Source organism: Mustela putorius, unplaced genomic scaffold, assembly GCF_011764305.1.
Source record: "Mustela putorius furo isolate JIRA1106 unplaced genomic scaffold, ASM1176430v1.1 tig00003834_pilon_pilon_pilon, whole genome shotgun sequence".
In the NCBI taxonomy this organism is placed as follows: domain Eukaryota; kingdom Metazoa; phylum Chordata; class Mammalia; order Carnivora; family Mustelidae; genus Mustela; species Mustela putorius.
Window position 1 is genome coordinate 125,749,031 of NW_025421987.1, and position 13,134 is coordinate 125,762,164.

General features: G+C 44.4%; 1 protein-coding gene across 4 annotated transcripts in view; it reads right to left on the bottom strand.

Annotated features, from left to right (window-relative positions):
* The window catches only part of OSBPL10 (oxysterol binding protein like 10), a 318,653-nt gene that overhangs the window by 14,075 nt on the left and 291,444 nt on the right, over positions 1 to 13,134 (bottom strand). For all 4 annotated transcript variants that reach the window (XM_045089004.1, XM_045089002.1, XM_045089005.1 and 1 more), the window contains one exon: positions 7,239 to 7,425. In XM_045089004.1, coding sequence (XP_044944939.1) covers positions 7,239 to 7,425 — 187 coding nt within the window. The remainder of the gene's footprint in view (positions 1 to 7,238; positions 7,426 to 13,134) is intronic.

The window sequence follows — 13,134 nt, forward strand, 5'->3', positions numbered from 1 at the left end:
AAAAGAAGTCTGTAACATACAATGGTAAAAATATAAGATTGGCAGCTGACTTATCCACAGAGACCTGGCAGGCCAGAAAAGAGCTGGCATGATATTTTCAGAGCACTAAACGAGAAAAACATGCAGCCAAGAATACTATATCCAGCTAGGCTATCATTGAAAATAGAAGGAGAGATTAAAAGCTTCCAGGACAAACAACAACTGAAAGAATTTGCAAATACCAAACCAGCTCTACAGGAAATATTGAAAGGGGTCCTCTAAGCAAAGAGAGAGCCTACAAGTGGTAGATCAGAAAGGAACAGAGACCATATACAGTAACAGTCACCTTACAGGCAATACAATGGCACTAAATTCATATCTCTCAATAGTTACCCTGAATGTGAATGGGCTAAATGCCCCTGTCAAAAGACACAGGGTATCAGAATGGATAAAAAAACAAAACCCATCTATATGTTGCCTCCAAGAAACACATTTTAAGCCCGAAGACACCTCCAGATTTAAAGTGAGGGGGTGGAAAAGAATTTACCATGCTAATGGACATCAGAAGAAAGCAGGAGTGGCAATCCTTATATCAGATCAATTAGATTTTAAGCCAAAGACTATAATAAGAGATGAGGAAGGACACTATATCATACTCAAAGGGTCTGTCCAACAAGAAGATTTAACAATTTTAAATATCTATGCCCCCAATGTGGGAGCAGCCAACTATATAAACCAATTAATAACAAAATCAAAGAAACACATCAACAATAATACAATGATAGTAGGGGACTTTAACACTCCCCTCACTGAAATGGACAGGTCATCCAAGCAAAAGATCAGCAAGGAAATAAAGGCCTTAAATGACACACTGGACCAGATGGACATCACAGATATATTCAGAATATTTCATCCCAAAGCAACAGAATACACATTCTTCTCTAGTGCACATGGAACATTCTCCAGAATAGATCACATCCTCGGTCCTAAATCAGGACTCAACCGGTATCAAAAGATTGGGATCATTCCCTGCATATTTTCAGACCACAATGCTCTAAAGCTAGAACTCAACCACAAAAGGAAATTTGAAAAGAACCCAAATACATGGAGACTAAACAGCATCCTTCTAAAGAATGAATGGGTCAACCGGGAAATTAAAGAAGAATTGAAAAAAATCATGGAAACAAATGATAATGAAAATACAACGGTTCAAAATCTGTGGGACACAACAAAGGCAGTCCTGAGAGGAAAATATATAGCGGTACAAGCCTTTCTCAAGAAACAAGAAAGGTCTCAGGTACACAACCTAACCCTACACTTAAAGGAGCTGGAGAAAGAACAAGAAAGAAACCCTAAGCCCAGCAGGAGAAGAGAAATCATAAAGATCAGAGCAGAAATCAATGAAATAGAAACCAAAAAAACAATAGAACAAATCAACGAAACTAGGAGCTGGTTCTTTGAAAGAATTAATAAAATTGATAAACCCCTGGCCCGACTTATCAAAAGAAAAGAGAAAGGACCGAAATAAATAAAATCATGAATGAAAGAGGAGAGATCACAACTAACACCAAAGAAATACAAACTATTATAAGAACATACTATGAGCAACTCTACGGCAATAAATTTGACAATCTGGAAGAAATGGATGCATTCCTAGAAACATATAAACTACCACAACTGAACCAGGAAGAAATAGAAAGCCTGAACAGACCCATAACCAGTAAGGAGATTGAAACAGTCATTAAAAATCTCCAAACAAACAAAAGCCCAGGGCCAGACGGCTTCCCGGGGGAATTCTACCAAACATTTAAAGAAGAACTAATTCCTATTCTCCTGAAACTGTTCCAAAAAATAGAAATGGAAGGAAAACTTCCAAACTCATTTTATGAGGCCAGCATCACCTTGATCCCAAAACCAGACAAGGATCCCACCAAAAAAGAGAGCTATAGACCGATATCCTTGATGAACACAGATGCGAAAATACTCAACAAAATACTAGCCAATAGGATTCAACAGTACATTAAAAAGATTATTCACCACGACCAAGTGGGATTTATTCCAGGGCTGCAAGGTTGGTTCAACATCCGCAAATCAGTCAATGTGATACAACACATCAATAAAAGAAAGAACAAGAACCATATGATACTCTCAATAGATGCTGAAAAAGCATTTGACAAAGTACAACATCCCTTCCTGATCAAAACTCTTCAAAGTGTAGGGATAGAGGGCACATACCTCAATATCATCAAAGCCATCTATGAAAAACCCACCGCAAATATCATTCTCAATGGAGAAAAACTGAAAGCTTTTCCGCTAAGGTCAGGAACACGGCAGGGATGTCCATTATCACCACTGCTATTCAACATCGTACTAGAGGTCCTAGCCTCAGCAATCAGACAACAAAAGGAAATTAAAGGCATCCAAATCGGCAAAGAAGAAGTCAAATTATCACTCTTCGCAGATGATATGATACTCTATGTGGAAAACCCAAAAGACTCCACTCCAAAACTGCTAGAACTTATACAGGAATTCAGTAAAGTGTCAGGATATAAAATCAATGCACAGAAATCAGTTGCATTTCTCTACACCAACAGCAAGACAGAAGAAAGAGATATTAAGGAGTCAATCCCATTTACAATTGCATCCAAAACCATAAGATACCTAGGAATAAACCTAACCAAAGAGACACAGAATCTATACTCAGAAAACTATAAAGTACTCATGAAAGAAATTGAGGAAGACACAAAGAAATGGAAAAATGTTCCATGCTCCTGGATTGGAAGAATAAATATTGTGAAAATGTCTATGCTACCTAAAGCAATCTACACATTTAATGCAATTCCTATCAAAGTACCATCCATCTTTTTCAAAGAAATGGAACAAATAATTCTAAAATTTATATGGAACCAGAAAAGACCTCGAATAGCCAAAGGGATATTGAAAAAGAAAGCCAACGTTGGTGGCATCACAATTCCGGACTTCAAGCTCTATTACAAAGCTGTCATCATCAAGACAACATGGTACTGGCACAAAAACAGACACATAGATCAATGGAACAGAATAGAGAGCCCAGAAATAGACCCTCAAATCTATGGTCAACTAATCTTCGACAAAGCAGGAAAGAATGTCCAATGGAAAAAAGACAGCCTTTTCAATAAATGGTGCTGGGAAAATTGGACAGCCACATGCAGAAAAATGAAATTGGACCATTTCCTTACACCACACACAAAAATAGACTCAAAATGGATGAAGGAACTCAATGTACGAAAGGAATCCATCAAAATCCTTGAGGAGAACACGGGCAGCAACCTCTTCGACCTCTGCCGCAGCAATATCTTCCTAGGAACAACGCAAAAGGCAAGGGAAGCAAGGGAAAAAATGAACTATTGGGATTTCATCAAGATCAAAAGCTTTTGCACAGCAAAGGAAACAGTTAACAAAATCAAAAGACAACTGACAGAATGGGAGAAGATATTTGCAAACGACATATCAGATAAAGGACTAGTGTCCAGAATCTATAAAGAACTTAGCAAACTCAACACCCAAAGAACAAATAATCCAATCAAGAAATGGGCAGAAGACATGAACAGACATTTCTGCAAAGAAGACATCCAGATGGCCAACAGACACATGAAAAAGTGCTCCATATCACTGGGCATCAGGGAAATACAAATCAAAACCACAATGAGATATCACCTCACACCAGTCAGAATGGCTAAAATCAACAAGTCAGGAAATGACAGATGCTGGCGAGGATGCGGAGAAAGGGGAACCCTCCTACACTGTTGGTGGGAATGCAAGCTGGTGCAGCCACTCTGGAAAACAGCATGGAGGTTCCTCAAAATGTTGAAAATAGAACTGCCCTATGACCCAGCAATTGCACTATTGGGTATTTACCCTAAAGATACAAATGTAGTGATCCAAAGGGACACATGCACCCGAATGTTTATAGCAGCAATGTCCACAATAGCCAAACTATGGAAAGAACCTAGATGTCCATCAACAGATGAATGGATCAAGAAGATGTGGTATATATACACAATGGAATACTATGCAGCCATCAAAAGAAATGAAATCTTGCCATTTGCAACAACATGGATGGAACTAGAGCGTATCATGCTTAGCGAAATAAGTCAAGCAGAGAAAGACAACTATCATATGATCTCCCTGATATGAGGAAGTGGTGATGCAACATGGAGGCTTAAGTGGGTAGAAGAAGAATAAATGAAACAAGATGGATTGGGAGGGAGACAAACCATAAGTGACTCTTAATCTCACAAAACAAACTGAGGGTTGCCGGGGGGAGGGGGTTTGGGAGAAGGGGGTGGGATTATGGACATTGGGGAGGGTATGTGCTTTGGTGAGTGCTGTGAAGTGTGTAAACCTGGTGATTCACAGACCTGTACCCCTGGGGATAAAAATATATGTTTATAAAAAATAAAAAAAAAAAAAAAAAAAAAAAAAAAAAAAAAAAAAAAAAAAATCTCCCAACAAACAAGAGCCCTGGGCCAGAAGGTTTCCCAGGGGAATTCCACCAAGCATTCAAAGAAGAATTAGTTACTATTCTCCTAAAACTGTTCCGAAAATGGAAATGGAAGGAAAACTTCCAAACTCATTTTATGAGGCCAGTATTACCTTGATTCCAAAACCAGACAAAGACCCCATCTGTGTCCTTGATGAACACAGATGCTTAAGTTCTCACCAAGATACTAGCCAATAGGATCCAACAGTATATTAAAAGGATTATTCACCATGACCAAGTGGGATTTATTCCTACTACAAGGTTGGTCCAACATCCACAAATCAATCAATGTGATACAATACATTAATAAAAGAAAGAACAAGAATCATATGACACTCTTAATAGATGCTAAAAAAGCATTTGACAAAGTACAGCATCCTTTCTTGATCAAAACTCTTCAAAGTGTAGGGATAAAGGATACATACCTCAATATCATCAAAGCCAACTGTGAAAAAGCCACCATGAATATCATTCTCAATAGGGAAAACCTGAGAGCTTTTCCGCTAAGGTCAGGAACCCAGCAGGGATGGCCATTATCACCACTGCTATTCAACATATACTAGAACTCCTAGCCTCAGCAATCAGACGACATTTAATCAGAAATTAAAGGCATCCAAATTGGCAACGAAGAAGTCAAACTATCACTCTTTGCAGATGATATGATACTTTATGTGGAAAACCCAAAGACTCCACTCCAAAACTGCTAGAACTCATACAGAAATTCAGTAAAGTGTCAGAATATAAAATCTATGCACAGAAATCAATTGCATTTCTATACAGCAACGAGACAGAAGAAAGATAAATTAAGGAGTTGATCTCAGTTACAATTACACCCAAAACCATAAGATACCTAGGAATAAACTGAACCAAAGAGACAAAGAATCTGCACTCAGAAAACTATAAAGTACTCATGAAAGAAATTGAGGAAGACACAAGGAAATAAAAAAATGTTCCATGCTCATGGATTGGAAGAACAAATATTGTAAAAATGTCTACACTACCTAAAGCAATCTACACATTTAATGCAATCCCTATCAAAATACCACCCATTTTCCCCCAAAGAAATAGAACAAATAATCCTAAAATTTATATGGAACCAGAAAAGACCTCGAATACCCAGAGGAATGTTGAAAAAGAAAGCCAGATTTGGTGGCATCACAATTCCAGACTTCAAGCTCTATTACAAAGCTGTCATCATCAAGACAGTATGGTACTAGCACAAAAACAGACATATAGATCAGTGGAACAGAATAGAGAGCCCAGAAATAGACCCTCAACTCCATGGTCAACTAATCTTTGACAAAGCAGGAAAGAATGTCCAATGGGAAAAAGAGTGTCTTCAACAAATGGTGTTGGGAAAATTGAACAGACACATGGAGAAAAATGAAACTAGCCCACTTCATTACACCATACACAAAAATAGACTCCAAATGGATGAAAGACCTCAATGTGAGAAAGGAATCCATCAAAATCCTTGAGGAGAACACAGGCAGCAACCTCTTCGGCCTCAGCCACAGCAACTTCTTCCTAGAAACATCGCCAAAAGCAGGGGAAGCAAGGGCAAAAATGAACTATTGGGACTTCATCAAGATAAAAGCTTTTGTACAGCAAAGCAAACAGTCAACAAAACCACAAGACAACTGACAGAATGGGAGAAGATACTTGCAAATGACATATCAGATAAAGGGCTAGTATCCAAAATCTATAAAAAACTTATCAACTCAACACCCAAGGAACAAGTAATCCAATCAAGAAATGGGCAGAGGACATGAACAGACATTTCTGCAAAGAAGACACCCAGATGGCCAACGGATACATGAAAAAGTGCTCCATATCACTCGGCATCAGGGAAATACAAATCAAAACCACAATGAGATATCACCTCACACCAGTCAGAATGGCTAAAATTAACAAGTCCGGAAATGACAGATGCTGGTGAGGATGCGGAGAAAGGGGAACCCTCCTACACTGTTGGTGGGAATGCAAGCTGGGGCAGCCACTCTGCAAAACAGCATGGAGGTTCCTCAAAAAGTTGAAAATACAGCTACCCTACAACCCACAATCGCACTACTGGGTATTTACCCTAAAGATACAAATATAGGGATCCAAAGGGACACGTGCACCCGAATGTTTATACTAGCAATGTACGCGATAGCCAAACTATGGAAAGAACCTGGATGTCCATCAGCAGACAAATGGATAAAGAAGAAGTGGTGTATATATACACAATGGGATACTATGCAGCCATCAAAAGAAATGAAATCTTGCAATTTGCGATGACGTGGATGGAACTAGAGGGTATTATGCTGAGTGAAATAAGTCAATCAGAGAAAGACAATTTCATATGATCTCCCTGATATGAGGAAGTTGAGAGACAAAGTTGGAGGTTTGGTGGGTAGGGAAGGAGAAAATGAATAAGAGACTCTTAATCTCACAAAACAAACTGAGGGTTGCCAAGGGGAAGGGGGTAGGGAGAGGGTTGGCTGGGGTATGGACATTGGGGAAGATATGTGCTATGGTGAGTGCTGTGAAGTGTGTAAACCTGGCGATTCACAGACCTGTACCCCTGGGCCTAATGATACATATGTTTGTAAAAAATAAATTAAAAAAAAAAAAGAGGTGTGTTCACTCCATCTTGATTGCTAACTCCTCCCATGGTTGGAATACAAGCTGCCTCTGGAGGAGAGAAAACCAGGGTATCATGTGAAGGCACACAGCCTCCGGGGCGGCATCCTACCTGTGGACTTTCCCTCCATAAAAAGGCTTCGTGTGGAATATGACTGTCGCCGAGTACCCCGTCTTGGCACAGCTGATGCTCACTTTGCCTCCGAGCTCCACCCAGGGGATGGTGAGAATGGACCGCGCGTAGGCACTGGGCAGGGTGAACACGTATTCCTCCCCATGTTCCAGGAGCCTCAGCACACCTCCAGGGAGAGAGGAGGAGAGAGTCAGGCACACAAGACAAGGGCAGCTGGGGATCAAAAGACATGAAGATGGGGCACCTGGGTGGCTCGGCAGGTTAAAGCCTCTGCCTTCAGCTCAGGTCATGATCTCAGGGTCCTGGGATCAAGCCCCGCATCGAGCTCTCTGCTCAGTGGGGAGCCTGCTTCCTCCGCTCTCTCTGCCTGCCTCTCTGCCTACTTATGATCTCTCTCTGTGTGTCAAATAAATAAATAAAATCTTTAAAAAAATAAAAAAAAAAAAAAAAAAAAAAAAAAAAAAAAAAAAAGACATGAAGATGACAAACCAAACACCTCCCACCTCTGCAAAGGTGAGCCGCTCACCGACTGCATATGTATTTATCCCTGCCCTCCTGAGTGCCAGACACTGCTGCGAATACAATAGTGAACAGACCCACTTGCTTCCTTCCAGTGGAAAAGGAAGGTTGGCATTAATCACTGACTCTGATGAGAGGAGGGAGAAGGGCCCAGTGCCATGGAGGCCTCCAGGGAACAGAATTCTCCCTAAGGAAGGGCCGTTTGGATCAGGTAAGAGTTGAGAAGGTAGAGAGACGAGAGAAATAGTCCAGGCAGAGGGAAGAGGAGGTGCAAAGGGCCGATGGTGGGAAGGAGACTGGGGAGCTGGGAAGGGCTGAGGGAAGGGCCACGTGCAAAAGGGAGGGAGTAGGTGTAGGTGTGCAGGCTGGCCAATGCAGCAGGGCCCAGATCTTCTTTTACCCTTTGAAATAGCATATAAAGAACTTCTGCCTTTTTCTGAAAGCAGCACAGACTTTCACAGTTCTCATGAAGCTAGAGAACTCAGACTGGACCCTGCTATCAGCAGCCAGGCGCAGGCACTATCCACATGAGCTCCCCACCTGTGGATCAGGGGGTCTCCAACCTAGGGTCTAAGCATCAGGTGTGGAGAGGTCTTAGTCCTCTGAGACAATGCAAAAGTGCATGGGTTTATCTACTTTCTATGGAAAGGGGCCACGGTTTCACCAAGCTCTCAAAAGCTGACACGAAAGCCTTGATTTAAATACACAAACTCCCAGGGCTGGGAGTCTAGTTGTTTACTGTTGTGTAGTTTATGTGCTGCACAACGTGCCCTCAAGGGCTAAGTCCAGCCCTCACTCTAGCCCACCAGGTTGGGCACCCACACTCGAGGGGCAGCATTTCACTGCACCCTGAGGCCCATATAGGCCAGCAGAGGCCCCCGAACCAGGCTATGAGTTGACATGTGTTCCATGTAAGGAACCTTCTCAGCCTCCCACTCCAGCCCTGGGGCTCAGGGACCTGCATGTGGCCTGGCTCTCTGTCCCAGCTCATTCCCAGCCTGGCCATCTGCAGGTGCACTGTGCGTCCCAGGAAGGAATGTGCTGCCCTTCTGCCCACGCTGGTGGCATCCCCCCTCCCCAGATCCCGGGGTCAGTGGTGCCCGTGTGAGGTGGCACTTTCTGGCTGCCTGGCATCCCTGGGGGACTTCCCCATTATGTCCCTTAAGTTTTACAATGACCCCATTTGGCAGTACTTTTCATTTTTAAGTAAGGATGAGGAAGCTGAAACACAGTTTAAGTAGTTTGGCCTGGCAGTGCTTCCCTCTGAGGCGAGACAAGCATCAGCATGAACTAGAGCTAGAATGTCCCCAGGAGAGACCGTGCATTTCTCTGATGTACTGATGAGTACTGATGAGCTTGCCTGGGGTGCTGAGGACAGATGGGACTAAATCGTACAGTGGAGTCCTGAGTGTTAAGTCGCCGAAGTCACACTTGAAGGAGCGTACAACTATAATTTAATTTATCCTTGACCATCCCCTTACTCGTCGATGGGCTACTGTCTGCAGATAGCCGACAAGGCTGGTCTGAAACCAGCAGAAACCCTCCCTGTTAACTCCAGGAAAGTCAGTTCCACCGAGCCACAGAAACAGGGAGGGGGCTTGCTGTTCGGGGCTGACACACTCGCGTGCGCACGCGCGTGAACATGTGCATGGAGGAGGTTTAAGCAGGTGGGGCACATGCAGCAGCTGAGGTTGTGGGTCACTCACAATCACGTGGGCAGGACTGGGGGACAAATATCGTGGCAGCATTTAAATCTCAATCTCTCTCTCTCTCCTTCCTTCCCCCCGCCCCCCGCCAGGAGTATAACTGAATATATGTAACATAAATGCTATTTGTGCATTTATGTTGTGCCAAATATGCTGAACATCAGAGCAGCCCTCCTCCCCACTTCTCCACCTTGCCTTAGTTCTTGTAACTGAATTAACCCAGCTCTGAGAAAGTCAAGCCCCCAGGCCAGCAAATGCTCTCCCACGTACCTCCTCCCTCCTCCTAGGGGCAGCCAGTAGACTCCTCAGATGCCCTGGAGGCCTTGCCCTGTGAGCCTACGGAGAGGGACGATGTGTCTGGCAAGAGAATTGCCCTTTGCTGGCTCAGTTCTTACAGTTTCTGAGCAGGACCCTTGGAGGAGAACAGTCGGGGCTGACACACTTTTTGTTTCAAAGCCCACATTGTATCTGACTTCCTTGTGTTCAGTTGCTGGAGGAGAAGGCCCAGAGCAGGTGGAAAATCACAGCTAATACCAGACAATAGGTAGGACACCAACAGGCAGGGAAAATCAGAAGGAAAAGCTGAGGAGAGAGAGAGGCCACCTCAGACCTTCCTCCCTGGCCCAGTTCTACCCACAAGCTTCCAGGTTGCCTGGGGCCAGCCACATTTGCAGGGTCTCTGGGTCTGTGGCAGCTGAGAGGGGACCCCTGGGTCCCCGCAGAGGAGGCTGTCCATCTCCAGTGGGCCTGCCTCCGAGGTCCTGGAGAAGAAGCTTCCCTGGCACTGTCCATCCCCAGGCTCCGTGCTAACTAGCAGTAGAAGCCTTCCCAGGTGGCCAATGTGTCCTCAAGGGCACCATCTCAGCTCTGACGGCTATAGCATCCCTGGGTGGTCAGCCCTTCCAGGCCTCAGCTGGAAGTGGCCTGGGAGCTCGCACCCTGCCACCCAGCCCGCCAGCAGCCTCTTCTCAGGCCAGGGCCACACATCCTGGGCTCCACGTGCCACACCTTCCTGGCCTCATTTGCTAACATCAACTTGGTGACATAGGGTTCTACAGCTGATACTCTCTTTACAACATATTCACACGGATCCTAGGCCCCAAGTGTTCCTAAAGGGCTGGATGAGATGGAGATCTCTCTGGGGCTGGTGACTGGCGGGGTGGGGGGGGGGCGGTCCTTCCAAGCCCTCAGTCAGTCACCAGCCTGTGTCTCAGTTTCCTCATCCGTGACACAGGGATGATGGCATCCATACCTCACAGGGCTGTGGTGAAGAGAAGAGAGTGATTCTAGAACTCAGTTAAAAGCCTCCACCTGGAATACAGCTAGAATCCTGGAGGTTTTTTGTTGTTGTTGTTTTTTAAAGGTTTTATTTATTTTACAGAGATCACAAGTAGGTGGAGAGGCAGGCAGAGAAAGAGGAGGGGAAGCAGGCTCCCTGCTGAGCAGAGAAGCCTATTCGGGGCTGGTTCCAGGACCCTGGGATCATGACCCCAGCGGAAGGCCGAGGCTTTAACCCACTGAGCCACCCAGGTGCTCCTAAAATCCTGGAGGTTTTCTATGCTAACTACTCCTCCCTCTCTGGGGCGGCTCTCTTGGTGGGTGAACCCTGAGCTGGGGTATTTCCATTTGGGACTAAAGAGCGAATCACAAAGTGGCAGCGGGTCAGACACATGATGGGTGAAGGGAGAGGTGGGAGGTGTCCTCTTCCCACTCAGTTCTAGAAAAATGTCTTGCAGGGGCACCTGGGTGGCTGGGTCAGTTAAGCATCTGACTCGTGATCTGAGAGTCCTGCTTTCAGCCTGTGCCGGCCTCCACCCTGGGTGTGGAGCCTACTTAAAAAAAAGAAAAAGAAAAAGAAATTGGAAGAAATAAAAAGAAAAAAAGAAAAAAGAAAAATCTCTTGCAAACCTGAAGTCCACAGACATCAGGGAGCCCCAAAGTTGAGCTGATAGGAAAGCACTGGGGAGACCACACTCCTTTGGCTTTTCTCTAAAAATCCACAAATGTGTGCTTTCTCATTAATCACCTGCAATTATGCCTTCTCAGTCCTAACTCCTCTTCCAGGGCTGCATTAAAAAAACAAAAAAACACACACAAAAAAACAAACAAAAAAAACCTGTCCCTAATATGAATAAAAGACTATATTAAAACCAGACTTACAGATGGGCTCACAAATGAAAGTCTTTCTAATTAGCCTAAGAGCTGAGAGAAGCCCAAAAAATGCCAAATAATCAATACTTCTACATCACGGTTAGTTTTCAAGCTGCAAGATTTCCATTTTAAATTCCACAGACTGATTCACCAATCAACATTAAGGCAACACATTAAGATTTCCAAACTGATACATTTGAAATAATTTCACACCTGCTCTCATTCTGAGGAACCCCAACTTTTCCAGTAGGACGGGGTCCCTGGGAAGCACCGAGTGGCAGGAAGGAGCTCGGGCCGGGTCTGCAGGCCTGGCAGCATTGGCGCTCCCAATCACCAGGCCCATGTGGCATTCTCTTGCTAGAATGAGCTAGAACTAATTGCCTCTCCCCACAGACCCAATTAAGCTGTGCCACTTCCTGGGCTCTGGCCCCGGAGTTTTGTGGGGAGCAGGTTGTAAGTGCAGCTGAATATGCCTCAGCTCCCCCACAGAGTGGGTGATGAGCGGAGGGGCCTTGCTTCCCTGGGGGGAAAGCTGCGGGGCGTGGGGGGGCCGCAGAACAGTGTGTTGTCAATTAGGGGTCTGAGTGCCAGGGTGGAGGGTCCTGGGAGGGGGTCCCCCAACGAAGCACTGCATAATGGCATTTTGTCCTTGCCAAATATGGCCCAGCCTAAAGGCAGTACTTTAAAAGATTAGCCCACGTATTTGCATATAAAAACTTACTTCCCCACGGACCCATCCTAAGATCTAATTTTTAAGAAAGAGGGGGTGGAAAAAACCTTACTTCAGACCCAATCAACAAATGCATGGAATGTGCTAGATCAGTACAAGGAATTAGTGAGGGTGGGGGGAGAAAATCTGGCTTCCCATTCCCCCAACGGACCTCTGAATACAGGAACCAGAACCTTTTGCTCCAAAATTTGGGGACACTTAAAAGTATTTTCTGAGGGGATGGGGAGGGCACCCGGGTGGCTCAGTTGGTTAAACATCTGCCTTCAGCTCAGGTCATGATCCCAGGGTTCTGGGAGGCAGCCCCACATCAGGCTCTATGCTCAACGGGAAGCCTGCTTCCCCCTCTCTGTGTTTTCTCTCTCTCTCAAATAAATAAAATCTTTTTTTTTTAAAGGTATTTGTGAGGACACCAGGAATTAAGAACACAGAAGAAAGAGTATGAGGACATAAGAAGGATGACCACATGCAAACCAAGGAAGAAGAAACCAAACCTGCTCACACCTTGATCTTGGAATTCTAGCTTTCAAAACTGTGAGATAATAAATTTCAGTTGTTTAAGCCAAAAAAATAAAAAGTATTTGCTAGGAAAAAATAAGGATTCTGCGTGTTACAGAGTGCACATTTAATTAATATGAATGGGGATGTAGCTTCTGGAAGGAATTGGGAAATTTAAGGCCTCACAAGAATGAGCCAGGGGTAGGTCCCCTGACCCCTCCCAGGTCCATCCACATCAGGAGTGCACTGGGTGGCCAGAAAGGGCTATGTCCAT